This window comes from Tenrec ecaudatus, chromosome 1 (genome assembly GCF_050624435.1).
Source record: "Tenrec ecaudatus isolate mTenEca1 chromosome 1, mTenEca1.hap1, whole genome shotgun sequence".
NCBI lineage: Eukaryota > Metazoa > Chordata > Mammalia > Afrosoricida > Tenrecidae > Tenrec > Tenrec ecaudatus.
The window spans coordinates 69,816,046-69,840,407 of record NC_134530.1 but is presented as its reverse complement, the minus strand read 5'-3'; the positions used below and the strand labels follow the sequence as shown (position 1 = coordinate 69,840,407).

At 55.8% G+C, this 24,362-nt stretch overlaps 1 protein-coding gene across 1 annotated transcript; it reads left to right on the top strand.

The window, feature by feature from the left end:
• Nucleotides 1-6,304: 6,304 nt before the first annotated feature.
• Nucleotides 6,305-21,672, top strand: PTCH2 (patched 2). Its single transcript, XM_075555505.1, has 22 exons — nt 6,305-7,175; nt 7,822-8,014; nt 13,666-13,855; nt 13,950-14,019; nt 14,179-14,270; nt 14,749-14,944; nt 15,570-15,691; nt 15,826-15,973; nt 16,057-16,188; nt 16,265-16,420; nt 16,508-16,600; nt 16,764-16,889; nt 16,999-17,117; nt 17,386-17,731; nt 17,846-18,158; nt 18,239-18,381; nt 18,488-18,668; nt 18,761-19,041; nt 19,111-19,248; nt 20,443-20,585; nt 20,668-20,767; nt 20,969-21,672. The coding sequence occupies exons 1-22, from the start codon at nt 6,660-6,662 to the stop codon at nt 21,230-21,232; spliced, it is 4,062 nt and encodes a 1,353-aa protein (XP_075411620.1). The 5' UTR covers nt 6,305-6,659; the 3' UTR covers nt 21,233-21,672.
• The last annotated feature ends 2,690 nt before the right edge of the window (nt 21,673-24,362 follow it).

Sequence of the window (24,362 nt, the reverse complement as noted above, 5' to 3'; positions counted from 1 at the left end):
TCTGTTTCTTTGGGCAGCAGCTGCCGAGGGGGTGAGTGTCTGAAAACCAGTGAGCACCTCCATGGACTGGGGCCCAGGAGGGTCAGGCGTGCAGAAGAGTGGAAGCAGGGAAGTGGGAGGGAGGAGGAAGGGTGCCTTCACAGCCAGATCAGTGAGCAGCAGTCTGGGGAGGTTGAGGAACAAGGTTCTGGGAACTTGCCAGAGGAAGTCTAATGACTCCTACCAGAGGAACCTCCTCCCCTAATAACACTGCACCCACCTGAGGCAATGAGGGGACTGACTGCCAAAACAGCCCTCCATTTACCACCCCCAAGGTCAGAGGGGAACCTAGCCCTTCACCCTGTTTACTATTCCCATTCCTGGTGGGGAGGGGGGGCGCGAATTGTCTAGCTGTAACCCCAAGAGCAATTTAGAGATCTACAACTTGTTTAGGACTGTTTCTACTTTGGGAGAATTTCAGGGGATACACTTTATTTATTCTCCGCCTTCTCCACCCCTGAAGGGGTCCTGTATATTACTTTTGAGATAGTTAAATGTGTCTGAAAGGAAGCAGGGCTGTGGGAGGGACCACCCAGACTGCAGGTCTAGAAAGCTCAGTTCTACTGGAGCCAGAGGCAGCGGAAAAAGCTGAGAGGAGACCGTACTCTTCTGGAGGCTGGGCAGCCCAGGTGACCTGCCTACGGAGGGGTTCACCACCAACCAGGAGGATTGCATCAGGGTCCTTGCAGCTCTGGATAAAATGGGGAGACGCTGCTTTGGCTCAAGCTCTCTCTGCCCCACTCTCAAGGTGAAAGACCACTCTAGCACCACACTTGACAAGTGTTACTAGCCTAATGTTGCGGCACAGAACCAGCAGGTTCAGCTCCTGGGAGCCCTGTGTGCTGACAGCCACGCACCATAGGGTTGTCAGTGGCTGGTTTTGAGGTAGTCGATCTCCCTTTCTTCCAGGGCACCTGCAGAAACACTCCAGTAGTCAACCTTTTTGTTAGCAGCCTGGCTTCGCACCACCCTGGGACTCCTCCCTACAAGGAAGGGGCAGACATTCCAAGGCTTAACTCATAAATGTAATCATATGGAAGGGGGGCTGCAAGAGTGATGTCCTTCCACTACCCCCATTTCAGGATCATTACCACTGATGGGGCCCGGATAATAGAGACCAAGAAAAAGCATGGTGGCTGAGAAACCTAGAGGAAAGCCAAGGGGAGGGACCTGTCCTAGCTGCTCCACAGATTCCCACACAGACCCGGAGCGGTGCTGGCGTTCCTTAAACAGGGATACCATCAAATACTTGCTTCAATGTTAGCAGTTATGTGACTTGCCCAAGATCATACAGCCAGGACATGAACTATCCAAACTGCAAATCATGTCTTTCAGCCTTCTTACTCCCACCTCTTCCATCCATTTCCTCAAACTTCCTGAGCACCTGCCTCCCCTAGGAAACCGCCCTGCATATTCCAGCTCACAGTGGTCTCCCCATCTCTGTGCTCTCCCTTGGCCTGAGCCCCACAGAAGTCCCTTTGTGCTGTTCTGTTGGGTCTTGGTTAGCTGTGGGAGGGGCCTAGAAAACACATGCTTTGCAGCCCCAGAGCTCAGCACAGGGCTAGACATATAAGAGACATGTTTGTCTCCTGAATCGATAAACTCCTAGTTATTTTTCTCCTTTGTTGCCCTTTGGGGAATATCACTGCGTTGGGTCCAAAACATACACCCGGGTATGACTGAAGGAAGGAACCGTGAAACACGCTGGCAGGGAGAGGAGAGCAGCCTTTACATCTCTGCCTGTTCCCTGGTGTCTGTGGCTTAGCACAGCTTTACCGAGGAAATCATTTTGTTGAGAAGGAAATGCATTTGGGGAGCTGGAGCCGCCAGGGGGCATTAAATTCCAGGTTGGAGAGGAACTGCAAGCCAATTTCTCCTATCCTGCTATTTGGACACCAAAAGGCAAGGGATTTTTCCAGGAAGCAGACCCTCCCCTGGAAGCAACCATAGAAAATCACTGGACTTTCCCCCAGCTGTTATCATTCGCGAGTCTGCAGTAGAGCCCTAGTCGTTCAAGGCACGGTGATTACATGTCTGTTTCTCCTTGGACGTTGTCTTGCAGAATCCGTTAAGAACAGTGATCACAGAGCTGTTTACGACAAAGCAGCTCCATGAGCAGTCTTGAGACACACAGGGCTGATGATTTCTATATGGCAAAGAAGGAAATGCACAGAGCTGGCTTTTAATGTTTATTTACTACTTGGCCAACACCACAGCATCATACATACTAGCTCCTCCACAGGCATTTTGTAAGATAAATAAATTAACCCAAGTGGCAAACCTGTTAGGTCTCACCCACTCAGTCCCTAGGCTTCCTTCCCCCAGGACGAGTTTTCGAAATGCTGTTTGGTATTGTCGCAGGAACCATCAGCGTTCTTGACCCAGCAGCCCCATTTCTGGGAACGTGTCCCACGGAAATTCTCCAAATGATTGAACTGTCTGTGATTTAATTGTAAGCAAAAATGTCTGTAAGAAATTAGAGAGGATAGTGTATTCATGTAATGAGTTCATTGAAGATTATTTTACTTTTTCCCAAACTTTGCAGATTGGAATATTGATTTTACCCTCCTCTACCAGCCAGGGTTTATCAGGGATCTAACAGAAACATCACACAGATGGAATAATTTAGTGCAGTACAGTAGAAGGACTATTCCTTCTATTAGGCATCTCTAGTGGGAACAGACTGTTACAACAGTTAAACACTCAGCTATGAACTGCAAGTTGTTGGTTTAAACGCACCCAATGGCTCTATAGACAAAAGGCCTAGTAATCTGTTCCCACAAAGATTACCATCAGGAAAACCCGATGGGGCAGTTCTGCTCAGTTACATTGGATCTCTATGAGTGGAAAATCCCCACCGCACCTAACAATTCCATTTATTATAGGACACAAGACACTGTTACTCTCTACCGAGGGAGGCAGACTTTTCAAGCAAATAAACCAAACCAAACCCCACTGGCATTCCATGGCTTCCAACTCAAACCAAATCTATAGCATAAGCTAGAAGTGTCCCATGGGGCTTCCAGGGAAGGCTGTGAATCTTTACAGAAGCACACTGCCACATCTACCTCTTTAAGCAACTGGTGGGTTCAAACTACCAACCTCTCTGTTACCAGCTGAGTGCTTTCCTGTGCCACCAGGGCTCCTAAGCAAATAACTTGTTAGGTACCATTGACCTGGCTTCAACTCGGTGACCCTGTGCCCACAGAACAAAGCACTGCCAGTCCTGCACCATCCTCACGAGAATCCACTATTGCCGCCTCTGCGTCAGGTCATCTCCTTGACAACCTTCCTCTTTCACTGACCCTCCACTTACCAACATAATGTTCTTTTCCAAGGACTGGGCTCTCCTGATACCACGCCCAAGGTACATGAAACAAAGCCTCCCATCTTGCTTCTAAGGAGCATTCTGACTGTACTTTTTCCAGGACAGATGTGTTTGTTCTGCTGCCAGTCCATGGTATTTTCAATATTCGTCACCAACATCATAACTTAAATGCATCAGTCCTTCTGCAGTCTTTCTTAGCTAATAAATTACTGTGTCATAAATGCACTATCAAGTATAGGAACTGTTACAAGGAGCATGACAACATAACAAAGGGCATTGGTGATCCCACAGTGGAAGTCTCGCGTCTGTTCAGAAAACTAAGGTTCAATTCCCAGCCTGTGTGCTACTGGGGTGCTATTCCCCAGCTATGAGATTTTACCTCCTGCTCTCTAAGAATAGTAAGGGGAGAGAGTTCCCACAGGACAGAAGGTTTTCAGGAGAAGAGCCTGTATATGGAAACAGGGAGAGCCTATGCAATGCTTATCACCCCATCTCTCCAAACAAAGGCATTCTTAGGGTTTCTAAAGGTTTTTAGATGGCAAACGGCATCATGTTTATTTATAAGTAGGTAAGAGTCCCAGGAAAATAGCTCATTTGGGCAGGCAGGTGCACACCCAGCAGTTTCTTTAAGATGGATTCTCTCTCCCCTTCCGCCCCCTCCCCCGCACCCCACTATCATGACCCCAATGCTGCTTCCCACTCTGGACTGGACCAGAGCATGCACACAGGTATAGACAAGAGATAAAGCTCACGACACAGGGAACTAGAACAAGAATGGATTCCGAAAAGCAGGGGGAAGGGAGGGAGAGGTGGAGAGGAAGCTGGCACTGATCACAATGAAGGGCACATAACCACTCACACCCCTTCAGGGGGAAGAACAGCAGAAACCAGAGGGGAAGGGAGACAGCGGTCCGTGTGAGATATGAAAGTAATAATCTATAATCTATCAAGGGGCCAGGGGGGCTGGGGGGAGAGGGAGGGGGAAAAGTTGATTCCAAGGGCTCAATAGAAAGTAAATGTCTAGAAAAGAATGATGGCAACATATGTACTAATATATCTGATACAATTGATGTATGGATTGTAACAAGAGTTGTAAGAGCCCCAATACCCAGCTATCAAAAGATACAGCCTCTGGGGTCTTAAAGGCTGGAAGTTAAACAAGTGGCCATCTAGCTCAGAAGCAACAAAGCCCACATGGAAGAAGCACGCCAGCCTGTGTGACCATGAGGTGTCGAAGGGAGCAGGTATCAAGCATCAAGGAACAAAAAAGCATATCATTGAAAATGTGGGTGAGTGCAGAGTGGAGACTCAAAGCCAACCGGACACCCCTTTCCTCTAGTTCTTAAATGCTTCCCCCCCACTATCATGATCCCAATTCTACCTTACAAATCTGGCTAAACCAGAGGATGTACATTGCTACAGAGAGCAACTGGAAACACAGGGAATCCAGGACAGATGACTCCTTCAGGACCAGTGATGAGAGTGGCGATGCCTGGAGGGTGGAGAGTATGTGGGATAGAAAGGGGGAACCTATTACAAGAACCTACATATAGCCTCCTCCCTGGGGGAGGGACAGCAGAGAAGAAGGGGGGGAAGATGTCGACAGTGTAATATATGACAAAATAATAATAATTTATGAATGATGAAGGGTTCATGAGGAAGAGGGAGTGGAGAGGGAGGGGGAAATGAGCAGCAGATATTAAGGGCTCAAGTTCAAGGCAAATGTTTTGAGAATGATGATGGCAACAAATGTACATATGTTCTTGACACAATGGATATATTTATGGATTATGATAGGAATTGTATGAGCCCCCAATAAAATGATTTTTAAAAAGAGCCCCAATAAAATGATCTTTTAAAAAAATGGATTCTGGCTCAAAGATTTTTTTGTACTGGTGATCAAGTTTTTCTGGGATGCCACACTTGTGCAGTTTGGTTGGGTTATTGGCCCATGTCATAAAAGGTCGTATGGTGTTGGGGGGGGATTTTTAACAGGAAACTGTTTTACAATACATACCGTGAAATTACCATTTGTGCAGACAGCTGATTAGATTTCCTTAAAACCTATTGTCCAGAGGTACAATATATATCATATCACAAATGCTTATCTGCATAGTAGGCTGAATCTTATCTGATTGAACTAGCCCAGGGAGTTGGGCTAGATTTTTTTAAGAGGGACCCTTCTACTGGCTAGACCCTGCTCACCTGTCTCAGATGCGTCTGGTGCTTAACTTACCAATTGTCAACAGATGCCTGTGTGTTGCTATGATATGGACGAAGTTTTAGCTTCCAAACTAAGAAAGACTAGAAAGAAAGACCTGGCAATATGCTTCTAAAAATCGGTGTAAATTATAAATTGCAATGATTCAAGATGCAGCTGCTCAGGGGAACATTTCCTACCATTGTTCATGAGGTAACTGAGTGGGAGCAGCCATGGGCACGGAGCACAAAGAGAGATACAACCAACCAGCTGCTGCCACGGGCGGAGCATGAATAAAGGACGATGTCCCAGAGGGAGAGTTCAGTTGTGAAAGTTGACTGCCGGACAGACAAAGCGCCGCAGCATGTGCGAAAGCGGGAATGCACAGAATGCATGTGCTTAGGAAGTTACAGGTCACTCTTTGTGGCCTAGAAAAGTATGCTTTAAGTTTGCAAAAGGTTACAGATCACAGGAGAAACCCTAAATCCAGTTAGGAGTCTCCACATAAATTCCGCTACCATGAATTCCTCCTGACCGTGAACCAGCAGCATGAATAGTTGGCCCTCCGCACCAGTGCATTCGAAAGTGGACTGCTGCCACTCCCCTAGCCAGTCCAGGGAGGGTGCATAGCTCTTGGGGACTTGCCTGGGTTCGCCCTTAATGGGAATTGGGGTGCTGGCGTCGCATGGTCACGAGTCATATCCTGCTGCTTTGGTTGGAGGGCCCTGACCCCATCTTGCAAGCTCTAATAACGGAAGGTGTGAGTGCCAATCGCGGTCCCGCCCCCCTTCTGCAATCCATACTTAGAGAACGATGATGTATCGACATTTCCTTTGCCCTCCCTTGGCTATTTCAATTCTCTGAACTCTGTGAACTCGGATTAATGGTCTGCCTCATCTGGGTGACGTGCCTTTGTCTTGTCTCTCCCTGTCTAAGGCGTAAGAAATGCTCTTCGTAAACTCCATTTGAGATTGGGGGCTCTCTAAAACAGAAAAACCGTTGGGGTAGGAGCGAGAGCACTTTGGGAGTCCAGACTGCAGCTAAATAATCGCAGAGGGCACTGCGATCCAAGTGGGTTTGGTGTTTGGAGCGATGGTATCGGATTTGGCGAGAGTGGAGTCAGGGAAGAGCGAGAGAAAGAAAGAAGTGTGGGTGCGGAGAAGGCAGGCGAAGGGTGGCGGACACTTGGCCCGCGCCTGCCTGGGCGAGCTCTGCCCCCCGCTCCCCAGGGCTCCGCGGGCGGGCCAGCGGCGGGGCGAGGGGTGGCCCTGCTTGGGTGGTCTGCGCCCTGCTCCCCCGCGGCGCCGTTGCCTAGCAGCGGCTCGGGCCGCGCGGCTCCGGGTAATTTGCGGGCCCCTCAGCCAATGGGAGGGCGCCGCCCGGGCCCGGGCCCTTTTTCTGGGGCTGCCGAGGCAGCCTCCCCCCACTGCCGTCGCCGCCGCGCGCTCCTCGCCTCCTCCGGTCGCCCGCGCACCGCCCCATGGGGGCGCCCAGATAGCACGGTTTGGGGGTGTCTGCGCCCCCGTGCTCGTCCACATGGCTCGAGCGCCGGCCCTCGGGGAGCTGCCCCCCAGCTACGCGCCCGCTGCTCGCACTTCGGCCCGCCAGGTGAGCGCAGGGAAGCGACGGGGGAGGGGGGCTGCGAACCAGGTGTGTTCCTCGGGCCGCTAACCCAGTAGCCTGCGTGAAAGTGTGGTGTGCTCCCCGGTGCCCGTGCAGACGACCGGGGGAGCCCGAGTGCGTCGTGTGGGACCGTCCTGCCCCTCGGCGTCCCGCCCAGTAGGGTGAGTGTCCGGTCCGCTAGAGGACAGGCACCGCGTTGCTAGCTGTCTTCTGCTCCCAGGAAATGGGTCAGTGCCTTCCCCAAGCGTGCGCCCAAGCGGACGGGCAAGAGGCTCTGAATCATACACTCCCAAACTGATTTGGCCTGCCACCCTCTTTTCAAAAAGAATTGCTCAGCGCACCCCCACCCAACAATTAAACATTTTTGTACTGTAGCCCATAATCCGGGGATCAAGGCAAGTATGTGCCTTTGCAGCGCCCTGGATCATGCCAGCGCTCCCGACCGAGCGGCATCTCCCAATTTGGGAGACTTCGATCCCCCCCCCCCCCAAGATTGGACTCGTGTCAGTGTTGGTGCTCCCTGGACCGCATGGGGAAATCAAGCAGCTGGCAAACTTGGGCAGAGGGAGGATGTGGGGAGCGAGGGGAAGGATGTCAGAGGTGGCTGTAAGAGCTTCTCGTGCCTTTCCAGACCCCAGCTGGCAGCCTGAAGGCTCCTCTCTGGCTTCGAGCCTACTTCCAGGGCCTGCTCTTCTCCCTGGGCTGCGGGATCCAGAGGCACTGTGGCAAAGTGCTTTTCTTGGGACTGCTCGTCTTTGGGGCCCTGGCACTGGGGCTCCGTGTGGCCATCATTGAAACGGACCTGGAGCAGCTCTGGGTAGAAGGTAAGCTGTGGGCACTGTAGATGACTTGGGTTTGGTGAGCCCCAACCAAGAAGAGGGTGTGGAGCTGGCTCCTGAGCCCCCGAAGGTGTGGAGGAGTCGAGCGAGCCCAGCCTGCCAGAGCTTGAACATCAGGGACCACCATCCCTCCCACACCTGTAAGTGGGCATCGGCAGACAGTGGGGCCTCTGAATAGGTGTACAGGCGATTTAGCTATGATTATGTACGTGTGTGTGTTCATTTAGCGTGTATTTATCCACTTTATAGATGTCATTTTGAGAACACGGCACAATTTATAAAGGCAACTAAAAAAACGAGAGCCATCTATGGTAGGCTACACTCTCGCAAGCACAATAGAGTGAGTGCTGGGATAACAGCAAGACAGTACAGAGTTGGTGTGGTTTTCTGTACATTCCATTGTTCCACAAACCCTTTGAAGTCCCCTAGTAAGAGAAGGTGAGGAGAGACCACGTTTGACCAGAAAAGTTAGGGCAGGACGGCAACAGCACCCCCTCTGGCCATTGGAGGCAAGGTGCGGGGAACATGGCCGGGGACCTGAGCTTGGAGACAACAGCCAAGGTCCCATGGGACCACAGCCTCCCTACCTAATGGGGGCATTCCATTTAAATCGTTCTGATTAATACGTTCAGCATGGCTTTCTGGGGCCTGGCTTCATAGGACAGCGCTTTCACAAAGTTGAACACCCCTCTCTTCTTCCCTGGGACGTTTATATCGTGGGCTTCTCCAGGGCGCCTCCCCACACACATACACACACAGCTGGCCCACTCCCAAAGGCAGGGCCCAGGTTGAAAGCTCACACCCTTGACTTATTTCAAATGCTGGCAAGTCCTAGGATCCCGAGCAGATGTTTCTTGGAGTTTGCCTGCCTCTTGGGCTTCCACACCCCATTCCCACACCCTACCCCCTCAGCCTCTGCAGACTCAACACACACACTCTCAGCCAGCCCGGGGGGCCACAGCAGATGTTTCTCTGTGCCTGCCCGTCCGCCCCTAGCCCCAGGACACACATGTGCATACATGCACACAGACATACCCCCACCCACACTACCGCTGCCTGGGTGGTCTCAAATGGAGCTTGGATTTCTACAATGGAGGTGGTCTCCCACCCCTTCCTCCTTCCCCAATTCCCGCATCTTCCCCCCATCTAACCCCTCCCACCCTGTGTCTCCTCGCCCTCGCTCTCTCACCCAGCACTGCCTGTTTTAGGGAGAGTTGTTTTGCTGCTCTTACGGGAGAGTGGTAGGCAATCCCTTGGCCTCTCTTCATTTTAGAATACCCCTCTGCCTGTGTTACCTATGGCCGGAGGGTGTGCGTAAAAGCAATGATCTTGAGTTGATGCTTTGTCTGTAGCTAGACTTGTCCTCCTCGACCCCCCAGTGCCCGGTGAGTTGCTGATCAAGGTCAGGACCGGAGGGTACTCACCACTTGGTTCCCGTCTGTGAATGCCAAAGTGTGAGGAAGAAGCAGAGCATGGGCTCTGTGAGTTCTGGGCCAGGGTTCAGGCGGCCCTCCCGCTCTGCAGTGGCAGGTGAGGGGTATACCTTATGGCCTTCCTGGCTCACTTTAAAGCTAAAGGCCTTAAAGGTACGCTGTTCTCTAAAATAAACATCAGAGTAGGAGGCCCAACTGTTACTGAAAGGAAGCGTGATGGAGACTCTTTGGCATTGGAGTCCTCTAGAATGGCAGGGGACGGAGCTTGGCAACTGGTCCAACCAACCGCTCACATACCTTTGGCTGGACTCACCTGACTGTTCACTTAGCTTATGAATGCTTCCATCTTAAGCTTTCTCATGGAGTGCATCTAAAAATATATGTGTGCGTAAAACCCTCAATGTCACCGAGTCAGTTCTAACCTAGAGCAACCCTATAGGACAGAGCAGAGCTGCCCGTGGGGTGTCTGTGACTGGAAATCTCCATGGGAACAGAAAGCCTCGTCTGTCTGCTGCACAGTGGCTGGTGGTTTTGAACAATAGACCTTGAAGTTGGCAGCCTCTCCCAACACACACACTCTTGATGATATTGTCTAGAATGCCTTCAGACACATGAAAAAGAAATGAAGAAAATTGATTATCTTCTGTAACTATAGAACAATGCAAAATCTGGCAGTGGGCAAGATGGTTAATTCAGCAACCTAAGGGTTTAAGCAAGGAGCCCTAGTGGCATGGTGGTTATGCATTGGGCTTGTTAACTGGAAAGTCAGCAGTTCAAAACCACCAGCCACTCTGCAGGAGAAAGATGAGGCTCTGAGTTACATTCTCAGAACCCCCTAGGAGCAGTTCTACCTTGTCTGATAGGGTCACTGAATCAGAATTGACTCGATAGAGGTGAGTTTGAGTTTTGGAAGGATGGAAGCAAGGACCTCATGTCTTGCTATCTATCTCTCCTCTGGGCATCTTCAACATGTCGGGCTTTGTCTTCAGGCATACCACCCTATCCGTGGGCTTACTGCTGTGGCAGAGACGGGCAACCATTCATTCATCCCTTTGAGAAAGCGAGGACGATTTTCCCAGAAGCCCCAGCAAAGTACCTATTTGATCCCTTGGCAAAATCTGTGCAACCTCTGCCTAAATTGCTGTGATTGTCTTCCCTGAGGCTAAAGGAAGGTGTGGGGGAAGCTTCCCTGGATCACAAACCCCAGAGCCAGGCCCAGCGTTCTTAGGAGAGTAATGTGATAGAATGAAGTACCATCTCCCAGAACCTCACCTTTAAGTCTGCCTCCACACTGCCCCCCCGTGGTGTATCTAAATCCGACCTAGCCGGTCTCTACCTTGGTGAGGCTGCTGGCTGCACAGTCTGTGGTTCAAACCCTCAGAAGATGAGGCTGCGCTCCCATGCATGTTTACAGCCTCGGAGATCCAAAGGGACACGTCTACTCCACCCTAGAAGGGTCTTCGTGAGTCGGAAGAACTCAACGGCAATGGTTTTCACTTCTTTCTTACTTACTGTGGACTCGCTGGAACAGCGATTCTCAACCTGTGGGTCTCAACCCTCTGGGGTTTGAATGACCCTTTCACGGGGGTCGCCTGATTCATAACAGTAGCAAAATGACAGTGATGAAGTAGCAACGAAAATAATGTTATGGTTGGGACTCACCACAACATGAGGAACTGTATTAAAGGGTCTCAGCATTAGGAAGGTTGAGAACCACTGCTCTAGAATCTACTGCAAGCTTCTACACATGTTTTTTTTTATAAAAACAATTGCAGGCCAGTGACCGTCAAGTTGATTCCCGCTGATGGCATGCCATCCCCTGGGTGGCAGAGAGCTGTGCTCCGTGGGGTCTCGGTGGTGATTTTTCCAGCAGTAGGCCACAGGGCCTTTCTGCAGAGACCCCTCTGGGTGAGCTGGAACCTCCAGCTTTTAGCAGCCAAGCAGGTAAATGCCCACTCGTCCCACCCAGACTCCTCTGCACTGATGCCTCCGTCCTCCCACGCCATCAGGTCCCCTCAGTGCTGAGCCTCAAGCCCTGCCCTGCCTTCTTCCCCTGGCCAACCCCTATCCATCCTGCACTTGCACCAGAATATGCTTGTGATGGAAAATGACGTCCATTTTCCCTCTGCTCTGAACCTTCCCACCACGACTCCGATTTCACCCAGAAAGCCTGAGCCCTACAAAAGCTCACAGGCCCTTTCTTGCCGGTGACATTTCTGGACCAAAAATGATGGGCATTTCTGAGGGCCTTGATACATAGTGCAATATTGCTTTTCTCTCTGAACCCTACATAACCATTCTCCCGTGGTGGGCTGGAAAGCCGGCAGTGGGGCTTTCATTTGTTTAATCTTGACTAATTTCGTACATGATCATGAGCTGTTTTTAATTAGTGTCTATAGGATGATCTGCAAAGTTGAAATTCTCTTGTTGACTAGCCAGTTATATCTTCCCTGCTGTACAGACAGAAAGGCGTGAAACAGCGCTGCTCAGTGGCAGTGTCTTAGACAATGAGGTCTGTCTGAGGCGTGATTATTGCTGTTTGGGGTTTTTTAATTGCTAATTGGAAAGCATTTTAAAAGGGTGTTGTTTGGGGTGTCTTCCCCCAATATCCCGCCTCCTCCCCACCTCCCGACTATGTTTTCCTCCAGTCCTTTCCCGTCCTGCCATCACTTCTTTCCCCCCGCCCACTGAACTCACCGCTGTCCACTCGAGGCCGACCCACTGTGACCCTACAGGACAGGGTAGACCTGCCCCTGGGAGGGTCCAAGATCGTCACTCTTCACAGGAGCAGAGAGCCCCGTCTTTCTCCCGAGGAGCGGCTAGTGGTGTCAACCACAGTTAGCAACCCAACACGGAGACACGACTCCACCGGGCATCCTCCCTCCACCAACATGGGCCAATAACTTGTGTGCCAGGCAGCGTCCTGAGTTCTTGGACAGCATGGATTTTGATTCTACACTAACCCACTCAGGTGGGCATTGTCCCCATTTACAGTTGAAGAAGCTGAGACTCAGACTAAGGAGTTTGCCAGAGGCACCGACTAAGTGTCAGTGCGGGAGCAAAGCCAGGCCTGGGGGGGCGGGGGTCGTGTCTCTTCTTGCCTGCTTCATACACCCAGTGGATGGCTCTCGTTTTCTCTTCTCTGTTTATTTTTTCCTGTGAGAAGCCTGTCTCCCTTGGAGAATTTGTATGTTAAATCCTCAGCGTTTCTTTCTCCTGTTTCCTTATGAGACGGGAAGTGGGGCTGGATTCCTTGGTCCTCCTCAGGAAACCCACTTGGGGTGGGGAAGCTGATCCCTGGCTTCCTCGCTCCTCCATGTGGCCGCTGCAGGCCTGAGGCTGCAGGGAGGGTGGGGAGGGGGCTCCTGAATAGGGCAGAAGAAAAAGGTAGAGGTGGGGGTCTGACAGCAGAGGGGAGGGGTGGGCTGGGTGAGGCGGTGTCCTGAAGGGGAGGGCCAGGAAAGGGAGTGAGAATACAGACAAGTCTGTGTTGGTGGGGTTCCCAAAGGGTTCGGGGCTCTTTGAGTGAGATTGTATTGACTTAGGGAGCAGGATGGGTCCAGAGTCTTGGAGAAGCTACGCACGTGGGCCCCTGTGAGTGGCAGGGACCCCAGAAGAGGCCCCAGAGAGCAGAAGGCAGGGCTTGAAGGATTCGAAGATCCGGGAGACAAGGCAGGCTTCTCTGGACCCCGCCTTCCCCAGGGCCCTGAGTTCTCTTCTGCTGTGGAGGGGGGGGGTGGGGGGTGCAATCTATTCACAACAGGCCGACCCTCCCCTTTTGTGTCTGTGGGCCCGATGAGACATGACTGTCTTCGAAAGAACTGTGTGATAGTAATCACCGGTGAGGGCCCTGGAGCCCGAGACTTACCTTTGTAGGAACCCATCCCAATGGAAAACTGGATCAGCCCTGTCCTCCTCCTTACCCTCCCCACCACACCAGAGAGGACCTGAGCCGGCACCCTGACCCCCCTGACCCCAGGCCTGGCCCCGGTCACATTGACCTCTCCCTTCTAAGTATGTGCCCCAAACCCAGCCTTTCTAGTTCATGCCTCCTCAGTCCACCCAAGGGAGCCATAAACCACCCCTCCCAGCTGAGGGGTCCAGCCAGGGCAGAAAGGCTGGCGGGCTCAGTGGGTGAGCACTGCCGCTCCCCCGGCCCGGCCCAAGGCGCCTTCCCCACACCTCTCCTCCCATCGGTGACAGTGGGCAGCCGGGTGAACCAGGAGCTGCACTACACCAAGGAGAAGCTGGGGGAGGAGGCTGCATACACCTCCCAGGTGCTGATACAGACTGCACGCCGGCCTGGGGAGACCGTCCTCACGCCCGAGGCCCTCAGCCTCCACCTCCAGGCAGCCCTCAGCGCCAGCAAAGTCCAAGTCTCGCTCTACGGAAAGTGAGTGGCTGTGCCTCAGCTGCTGCGGTCAGGGATGCCCTGGCAGGTGACCACTGTGCCCCTCTGCTGACCCCTGTGTCCCTGGTTCTTCCAGGTCCTGGGATTTGAACAAAATCTGCTACAAGTCAGGAGTTCCCCTCATTGAAAATGGGATGATTGAGCGGGTGAGTGTCTGGCGCTGTCCCTGAGACAGTCAACATGGAGCCGTCTCTCCAATCCAGGAGGCTCAGAGGCTCCCGGAAGCTGAAGGGCAGGTGGGATTGGGGGTGACCATGGGCACCCTGCAAAGTTCCACTGATGTTTCCGGGGGGTGTCCCTGGCAGATGATCGAGAAGCTGTTTCCGTGTGTTATCCTCACTCCCCTCGACTGCTTCTGGGAGGGAGCCAAGCTCCAGGGGGGCTCTGCCTATCTGCCGTAAGTGCCCCTCCCTACTCCTGAGCCCCTGCTTCAGCAACTCTGGGGAATCCCTTGAAATGAAGGGGGATGTCCATCCACCCAAAGTCCTAGTCCTCTTCATGCCAGGATCAGGGGTCGGCCCCCACAAGGCTCTGTCCGCAGCCTCCTTCTCCAGCCCCCGAGATTGAGGGCAAGACCCAAAATCTGTCAAGTCTGAGGGAAGATTCTGGGAAGGGAAACTGGCTAGGTGCCCAGGCCAGAAAGAACCCATTACAGGTATTGGAGCCAAGGATAGATGGCTGGGCAAGAAGCCAGGGGCTTTTCTGGCCCTGTCTGTATATTACGTAGTGTCCGTCCTGATGTCTGTCTCAGGCAGTCCACAGTCCACTGCAGCAACCTAGTGGGCTGGTGCAGCCTGGGAATTCTGGATGGGAAGAGGTGGGATATAGCATGGGTCCCTGATACCCACCCACCCTGGCCTTCCCCCCCACCCCAGGGGCCGCCCCGATATCCAGTGGACCAACCTGGATCCAGAGCAGCTTCTGGAGGAGCTGGGCCCCTTTGCCTCCCTTGAGAGCTTCCGGGAGCTGCTAGACAAAGCACAAGTGGGCCAGGCCTATGTGGGGCGGCCCTGCCTGCACCCCGATGACCTCCACTGCCCAACTAGTGCCCCCAACCATCAGAGCAAACAGGTAGGTTCCAGCCCAGGGCGGGGCTTGTTCTATTTCCCCAGTCTTCTGTTCCTCTGCCCCAGTTGTCAGACACCTAGAAAGTTCTGTTTCCACAAAGGAGTTTCCCGAAGGAACCCCGGTGAGTTCCAGACAATGCTAGATTTTATCACAATGTGTGCTGGGAAACTACAAACGCATTAGCCAAGTGCTCTTGTTGCACCTTACTTCCCAAGTGTGCACGTGGCCCGTGAACGTGATACCCAGGAAACCTGCTGCCCTGGAGTCCAGACTGACTCTTCGAGACCTTTTAGGAGCAGAGCTGCCCCAGGAGGTTTCCAAGGCTGTCCTTTTGGTGGAAGCAGACTGGTGGGCTCAAACCCCCACCCTTTCCTTTAGCAACTGAGCACTTGAACCACTGCACCACCAAGGGCCCTTTGTGTACCCCAAACCCACCAGCTATGCCAGCTCCTCCCAGTAAACCACCTCTTTCTTGTTCCGCGGCCCCTGCTCCCTCTTGTGGCCACCTTCTGCAAGCACCAGCCAGAGTAGGCAAGAGCTGCAGCAGTCAAGGTTCCTGGAGGTGTGAGGCCAGGGACCCCTGTCATCCACAGCCTGGAGTAGTAGAGCCTCTCTCCTGCCCCTCTAGCCTCCCAACGTGGCTCGGGAGCTGAGCGGGGGCTGTCACGGCTTCTCCTACAAGTTCATGCGCTGGCAGGAGGAACTGCTGCTTGGAGGCATGACCAGAGACCCTCAAGGTCAGCTTTTGAGGTAGGGCCTCCCTTGGGAGTTGGTGAGGGAACCCGGGCATGGGAATGCACACTCTGGTGCCAGGCAGCTGGCCCCGTGATAGAGGCAGCTCTGACCTCTAGTTCCCCGGGACCCCCCACCCCTTCTCCCACCAGCGCCGAGGCCCTGCAGAGCACCTTCCTGCTGATGAGTCCCCGACAACTGTATGAGCACTTCCGGGGCGACTACCAGACACATGACATTGGCTGGAGTGAGGAGCAGGCCAGCGCTGTGCTGCAGGCCTGGCAGCGGCGCTTTGTGCAGGTCAGTGGTCTGGCCTGGGGTGGGGGCTGCCTCAGACGCCTCCTCCTCCCCCTCCCCCTGCTCAAACCCACCTGTCTCTCCAGCTGGCCCAGGAGGCCCTAGCTGAGAACGCCACCCAGCAGATCCACGCATTCTCCGCCACCACCCTGGATGACATCCTGAGAACCTTCTCCGAAGTCAGCACTGCCCGAGTGGTGGGAGGCTACCTGCTCATGGTGGGTGCTGTCCCCCCACCCCCACCCGAGCACACCCTGGGAAACCCTGGTGTGAGACATGCCCTTTCTCCCGAAGCTGGCCTATGCCTGCGTGACGATGCTGCGGTGGGACTGTGCCCAGTCCCAGGGTGCCGTGGGCCTGGCCGGGGTGCTGCTGGTGGCCCTGGCCGTGGCCTCTGGCCTGGGGCTCTGCGCGCTGCTCGGCCTATCCTTCAATGCCGCCACCACCCAGGTACACCAGGGCCCAGGGCAGGCTCGGGCCGAATGTCCACAGCCCAGCTCCACACTCCCTTCAGCAGCCGCCCCTCTGCCTGTCCAGGTGCTGCCCTTCTTGGCGCTGGGCATCGGTGTGGATGACGTCTTCCTGCTAGCTCATGCCTTCACTGAGGCTCCCCCAGGCACCCCGCTGCAGGTGAGCCCCAGCTCCCGTCCTGTCCCCCGCAGAGAGGCGCGAAGAGCCTTGAGGTTCAGTGACAACCTCTCAGCCCTTCAGCCCTTAGAGCAGGTTGTCCCACAGGCTTGTTACTAAGCCTCACCCCACCGTCACCCCACTTCCCTGCCCTCTCCTGGTGCAGGAGCGCACCGGCGAGTGCCTGCAGCGCACCGGCACCAGCGTGGTGCTCACGTCCATCAACAACATGGTCGCCTTCTTCATGGCCGCCCTGGTGCCCATCCCTGCACTGCGCGCCTTCTCTCTGCAGGTGAGGCCTCTCACAGGGACCGGCTGGCTCGCTGCAGGTCGGGAGCGGGGCGGCGCTGGCCCTGGGGCAAGCTTCATCCAGCCTTTGTGCCCCTCCTGTCCACCCCCAGGCAGCCATAGTGGTTGGCTGCAACTTTGCAGCCGTGATGCTTGTCTTCCCAGCCATCCTCAGCCTGGACCTGCACCGGCGCCACTGCCAGCGCCTGGATGTGCTCTGCTGCTTCCCGAGGTACCCTGGCTGCTGCCCTCCCAGGCCCGCCTTCCTCCCGGCCCCGCCCCGCCTGCTGGCCCCGCCCAATCCAGGCCCGCCTTCCACCCGGCCCCGCCCCGCCTGCTGGCCCCGCCCAATCCAAGTCGGCCTTCCTCCAGGTCCCGCCCCACCTGCTGGCCCCGCCCAATCCAGGCCCGCCTTCCACCCTGGGTCCAGCCCCCCCACCCCTGCCTGCCTAGCCCAGCATCCCAAAGCCGAGCTTTTGTCATCCTCTCTGCCTTTGCAGCCCCTGCTCCACTCGAGTGATTCAGATCCTGCCCCAGGAGCTGGGGGACAGGGCAGTTCCCATGGGCATTACCCACCTGACCACCACAGTGCAGACCTTTACCCACCATGATGCCAACAGCCAGCATGTGGTCACCATCCTGCCTCAGGCCCACCTGGCACCCCTACCTTCAGATCCACTGGGCTCTGAGCTCTTCAGCCCAGGAGGCTCCACACGGGACCTTCTAGACCAGGAGGAGGGAACAAGGGAGAAGAGGACCTGCAGGTCCCTAGCCTGTGGCCACTGGAACCTGGCCCATTTTGCCCGCTATCGGTTTGCCCCCGTGCTGCTCCAGCCAAACAGCAAGGTTAGTTCCAGGCTAACTGGATGGGCCAGGCCAAGGCCTGACTGTCCCAGGGCCTCAAGGCGGGTGGAGGGGCTGCCGGGCCCCAGGCTCGGGCTGAGCTGCCATTTCCCACAGACCTTGGTGCTGGTGTTCTTCGGCGCTCTCCTGGGCCTGAGTCTCTATGGAGCGACCCTGGTGCAGGATGGCCTGGCCTTGACCGACGTGGTGCCGCGGGGCACCAAGGAGCATGCCTTCCTGAGCGCCCAGCTCAGGTACTTCTCCTTGTATGAGGTCGCCTTGGTGACCCAGGGGGGCTTCGACTACGCCCGCTCCCAGCGTGCCCTCTTCGATCTGCACCAGCGTTTCAGCTCCCTCAAGGCCGTGCTGCCCCTGCCGGCCACCCAGGCCCCCCGCACGTGGCTGCACTACTACCGCAACTGGCTCCAAGGTAAGAGTGAGGGGGGCACCATGGAAGCAGGGGTGGAGAAGCCCCGGGCTACAGCCCACCACCCTCTCTGTTCTCCCCAGGAATCCAGGCTGCCTTTGACCACGACTGGGCTTCAGGGCGCATCACCCGCCACTCCTACCGCAATGGCTCTGAGGATGGGGCCCTGGCCTACAAGCTGCTCATCCAGACCGGGGATGCCCAAGAGCCACTGGACTTCAGCCAGGTGGGGAGCAGGCTGGGGGCCGGGCACCAGGGCACGGGGCCGAGCCTGGGAAGCGAGGCAACTGGGGCTGCCTCCAAGCCACTGGCAGCTCTCTCTGCCTCTGCAGCTGACCACCCGGCAGCTGGTGGACCAGGAGGGCCTGATTCCCCCGGAGCTCTTCTACATGGGGCTGACCATGTGGGTGAGCAGCGACCCCCTGGGCCTGGCAGCCTCACAGGCCAACTTCTATCCGCCGCCCCCCGAGTGGCTGCACGACAAGTACGACACCACCGGGGAGAACCTTCGCAGTGAGTCTGGGGGCACCCCGTGAGAGCCTCGGCCTCAGCCCACGCCGGCCCTGCCCTGTCCGCCTGTGCTTACTGCCCCCTCCCTCCTGCAGTCCCGGCCGCCCAGCCTCTGGAGTTTGCCCAGTTCCCCTTCCTGCTGCGCGGCCTCCAGGAGACTGCGGACTTCTTGGAAGCCATCGAGGGAGCCCGGGCAGCGTGCGCGGAGGCAGGCAGGGCCGGGGTGCGTGCCTACCCCAGTGGCTACCCCTTCCTCTTCTGGGAGCAGTACCTGGGCCTGCGGCACTACTTCCTGCTGGCCATCTGCATCTTGCTGCTCTGCACCTTCCTTGTCTGCGCCCTGCTGCTGCTCAGCCCCTGGACGGCCAGCCTTGTGGTGAGTGAGCCCCTCCTGCCCCCCTGCGCTCCCCCTGCTGGGAGCCTGGCTGAGCCCTGCCCTCCCCAGGTGCTGGTCCTGACGATGATGACTGTGGAGCTCTTTGGCATCATGGGTTTCCTGGGCATCAAGCTGAGTGCCATACCTGTGGTGATCCTCGTCGCCTCTGTGGGCATCGGAGTTGAGTTCACAGTCCACGTGGCCCTGGTGAGCTGCTCAGGCCCCTGGGGGATGGGTCAGCGCTTACTGATTTGAGTAGAAAGTAATCAAGTTACCTGCTCTGTACGGGGCTCCTAGGACAGCTCTCTAATGACACTGCAGTCTTTGCTTTCAAAGGAGCGTGGTCTCGGGTTAGACAGAGTTGGGCAATGGACAAGTGGGCAGGCAGGTAGCTCCACTGAGCGGAGGGGCTAGAGGTGGACTGCAAGGTGAGACTGGAGAAGCAGCAGGTCTTTCGAATGGCTTTTCTGTGGAAGGGTCGAGAAAGGGCGGTAGCGGGGTGCTGTGGGGGAGCACGGGAGGAATTTGACAGAGTTGGAAACCAGCAGCCACTCTGTATGGCGAAGACAGGGCTTGGCTCCAGTAGAGTCCCGGGAACTCAGGGACAGTTCTAGCCTGTCCTATAGGGTCGCTGTGAGCCAGCATTGACTCGATGGCAGTGGGAGAAACGAGAACTGAAGAAGGCGTGAGCCTCCCTCCCCCTGCTCCATGCTCCCCGTGGGACGTGCAGAGGTGGCACAGCACTGCACCCAGAGGAGCCGCAGCACCCAAAGAATGCCCTTGGGAATAAGAACCCAGCCTTCAGAAAAGTACAGGGAACTAGGCACCCTGTCAGCCACCCCCAGAGAGGCAGCTCTGGGCTTTCGATGAGGGCCTGGTGGGCTGTAAGGTCCCTGTCCCTCCTGGCTCTGCCTGACTCTGCCATTGAAGCTCTTGCAGCCAGAGGTAGGAGGTGATGGAGGGAGGCAGCTGTGTTTCAATAAGACATGTACAAAGACAGCTGGCGCTGTAGGGTACTGACCCCTCTCTGCCTCTGGTTACCCCGGTGCCTGCTTCTCGGCTATCCGCATGCACTTGGTTCTCTGGTCATAAAGCAGCGGTTCTCAACCTGTGGTTCGTTGACCCCTTTGGGGTCAAATGACCCTTTCACAGGGGTCTCACAATTCATAACAGTAGCAACGTTACAGTTTTGAAGTGGCACTGAAAATCATTTTATGGTTGGGGGTCACCTCAACACCAGGGTCTATGAAAGGGCCGCGGCACGAGGAAGGTTGAGACCCACTGCCCTAGAGCCTTCAGTTGGCCAAGAGGGCCCTGGGGATGGAGGGGTCAGAACCAGGGCCCTGGCCGAGCCGGCTGTGGTCATGTGGGAATGGTTTGGGGACCCCTGTATTCCTCCAGGGCTTCCTGACCACCCAGGGGAGCCGGGACCTGCGGGCGGCCCGCGCCCTGGAGCACACGTTCGCCCCAGTGACGGATGGGGCCGTCTCCACCTTGCTGGGCCTTCTCATGCTTGCTGGCTCCAACTTTGACTTCATTGTGCGGTAGGAGGGGCGGGGCCTGGGCGGGCGGGGCGGGGCTCGGCCTGGGTGGGTGGAGCCCGCAGGTAACGGCCACACCCCCCAGGTACTTCTTCGTGGTGTTGGCTGTGCTCACGCTGCTGGGCCTCCTCCACGGACTCGTGCTGCTGCCCGTGCTGCTCTCCCTCCTGGGTCCCCCGCCCGAGGTAACCACGCCCCCAACTCCCCAAAGATGGCCTTGCCTCCTGCCCCCAAGCCCTGTGCCCCTCACCCTTTCTGTTTTCTTTCTGGGACTCCCCTTAACCTTTTAGGGCCCAGAGGAGGGGGCAGGGGTGGTGCCAAGGGGCTTCCAAAGGGACAAGAGGCCCCAGGAGCTCCAGGGCTCACTGGGCTGGTGTCCACTCCAGGTGGTGCAGGTGTACAAGGAGAGCCCGGAGGTCCTGAACCCCCCCACTCCACGAGGAGGGCTCAGGTGGGGGCCACCCCCCAGCCTGCCCCAGGGCTTTGCCAGAGTGACTACCTCCATGACCGTGGCCCTGCACCCACCCCCGCTGCCTGGTGCCTACACCCACCCACCTGCTGAGGAGGCTGCCTGGTCCCCTGCCGCCAACCCAGCTGCCCGCACCCCTGGCAGCCTCAGTCCCGGGGGACCCTGTGTGGCCACCAGGTGAAAGGGAGATGACACCTGGAGACCCGGCTCGCCCCACGCGAAGCAACAGCTGGAGTACTGAATTCAGGGTGACCCCTAGGGGTCCTGCTGCTACTGTCTGCATCATCGCCCCCACCCCACCCCCACACACATACTCAGCCATCCCCAGCTCCTTGGCCCCCACCCACCCAGGCCCTGTGTGAGTGTATCTGTCGGGGTCGAAGCCTGCGTGTGAGTGAGCGGATGTGCACCTTGTGTGTGCGAAGTGCCTGACCCTGGAGGGGCAGTTTGAAGCTGCGGTGCAGCCCCCCCCCCTCACTGCTTGGTGACCCTCCCCCCACGAAGGCCCTTTTTCCCTGCCTACCTCTGTCACCTAAATTATTTATATGGAGAGGTTTATTTTTGTAGTTTGAATAGATGGTAGCTTTGCGGAAAGTTTTATTTTCGAGAGTAAAATATATTCTCTGTGAACGACATCGTCTCGCAGGATGCTTGTGCCTGCCTTTCTGCCCAGCACACTTGGGAGTTTGCCGGTGGAGCTTCCACATTGCAGATGGCTCGGTGGCGTGTCGGGGCCTGAGACCCAGGGAGGGGGAAGATCCGCTTTCTGAATTCTCCTCGCCACAGCTTTGGCCTGGGAGGCTTATTCACGGAGCAAGTGACGAAGACACCAACCAGCATCCTTCGGTCAGATGCTTGGAGATAGGATCTGAGTCAGTGCTCTCCGCCCTGTACACAAAGGATGCAAATCAGGGGGTGTCACTCAGCCCTGTTGGGAGCCTCAGAGCCATAACCCAGCCCTCCCTGCCCCTGCAGGTTCATCACCCCCTCCCTGCGCCTGGCTCTGGGAACCCAGGTGGCAGGGGAAGCTGACAGGGGACAAGACAACACAGTTGGGGGTGGGGGAGCATTGATTGGCAGGTTTAAGGACAGAAAGGGCCAAGGGCCCACAGCCACCTCCCTGGCTAAGATAGCTGGTGGCCTGGGGCCCCAGAGGTGGACACCAGGGGATGTGGTGGGGGAAGAGCACCAATCATAGTGACCGCACACTTCAGAGGAGAGCTGCCCCCACCGGGTTCTCAGCAGAGATCACCACGCCTTCTGTCCCCAAGTGCTTCTCATTTGCTGCCATCAGGTTGAGCCCAGCTCACGCAGCCTGCAGGCCCTACAGCGAGGGGCAAAGTAGAGCGCCGGCCCCTGTGAGTTTCCCAGCCTATAACTCTCGGCAGTGGGCCGCCTCTGTGGGGAGCTGCCCTGAAATTGAGATTCTGCTTGCAAAATCAAGGGCTCTGGATTCAAACTAAACTGAAGGGCCCCATTTAACTAAAACCTAGGTGACAGACCACACCCAGGGCCTAGAGAACAGAGCCTCACCCCGTGGGTGGGGCAGGCCTCTTATCATCCTTCCCCAGCACTTCCCCCGGCTCCTCAGTTGATAACAGACACGTACACACCCCGCTTCCAGCCACCCACGCACCAAGAGCAACCCCACCCTGAGAGCCCTGCCCTCCGACACGCCACCCCACCTCCAGGATCTGTTCCGGGGCTAAAAGCCAGAGAGAAAACCAAAAAATAGAAAGAGAAAAAGGAAAACCTGTGAAATAAGAGGGTGTGTCAAAAAGTGCTGCTACAAATTCATAGAAACCTTTATTTAAAACATAAAAACAAGAAACTGTTAGTTCTTGGCCAATCCTCCATCTGGGTCTCTGCCCACCTGAAGGCAGTGTCTGCTTCCCACCCAAAGAACCTGGGCCCTCTGGTTTCCACCACATCCGCACAGCCCTAGGGCTCCTCCAAGGGACTCAGACCGTGTCTTTGAAAACGTTCTTCGAATTTGAGGAACAGAAAGTCTGAGGGGGCAAGTTGAGGGCTGTGAGGTTGGCGGGGCAAGGTTTCCCAACAAAATCCTCCCAGGACGACCTGGAAGAGGGAGCAGGGAAACCATCCCCTCTGACCAGCTGCCCAGTCCTTTTCTCACCAAAGCAGATTCCAAGTTCTTAAAGTTCCTCCATAATGAGCCCCCAGGCCCACCCCGTGTGCTTCAAGAGCATCCACCGAGACTGCACTTGAGACGCCAGAACCTGAGCTGACCTTTCTGCCTTGGGCTGTGCTGGCCCAGCCTCACAAGCCATCTTGATTAGACCTGTTTGTTGCTGGTCGGCACCGTCAGGAGGCTGAGCAAGTGTACAACTGGGAGGACTTTCCTGCAGCCATCGCTGACGGCAGAGACATGCTTTAGCAGGTGTTGTCTGGAATAAGCCATGCGTGTGATCTGAAATGGGCAGTGGTTCCCCGTTGTGCTGTGGTTCCTACGGTCGGCAGTTTGAAACTACTAGCAGCTCTGAAGGAGAGAGACTGGGATTTCTACTCCTGTGACCAGTTACAGTCTCCAACGCCCACAGAGGGTCACGATAAGGGTTACCATTGACCTGATGGCAGCGAGTTTGGTTTTTATTTGAAACAGGAGCCGCGATGGCATCTGAGCTGGGCTGCTAACTTCAAAATCAGTAGTTCTAAACCAGGAGCCGCACCTCAGGAGATACATGCGGCTTTCTACTCCCCTAGCGAGTTAGTTACAGTGCTTCCCTGTCCTATCAGGCCCCGGTGGGTGGGAATTGACTCCTCGGTGGTAGTGGGTTTGTTTGGAAAGCAAGACGAGCAGGCAGCAGGCTTGGAACCTGGAGGAGGAGGGGCATTCAGCACAGCCATCGGGACCAGAAGTGTTTGGGGAGGAGGCCCAGGGGCACGGTGGTTAAGCGCGCCGTGGCCAACAGAGAGGTGGGCAGTTGGGAACCAGCGGCTCTGTGGGAGGAAGATGTGCCAACCTGCTTCTGCAGAGATGTGCCGCCCCAGGAAGCCTGTGGGCCGTTCTCGCCTGCCCGTCCCATAGGGCCATTTGAATAGAATGGATTCCAGAAAGGTCAGCAGTTCTAACCCACCAGTCGCTCTATGTGAGCAGAGACCTGGTGATTTGTGCTCATAAAAATGACAGCCTAGGAAATCCCATAAGACCCAAGTAGCCACTGCCAACGCACAGATTCCGACTCACAGCAAACCCTAGAAGACAGACCAGAACTCCCTGCGGTTTCCAAGACTGTACATCTTTACGGGGCAGACAGCCTCCTGGTCACTCCCAAAGGAACGTGCCAGCC

What these genes read in the sequence shown, in the direction of transcription:
- PTCH2 (XM_075555505.1), top strand. Translation starts at nt 6,660, where the DNA reads ATGGTATCGGATTTGGCGAGAGTGGAGTCAGGGAAGAGCGAGAGAAAG. An exon ending in CTCGCACTTCGGCCCGCCAG is followed by an intron (nt 7,176 to 7,821) that starts GTGAGCGCAGGG and finishes GTGCCTTTCCAG; the next exon opens with ACCCCAGCTGGCAGCCTGAA. An exon ending in CCTGGACGGCCAGCCTTGTG is followed by an intron (nt 19,042 to 19,110) that starts GTGAGTGAGCCC and finishes TGCCCTCCCCAG; the next exon opens with GTGCTGGTCCTGACGATGAT.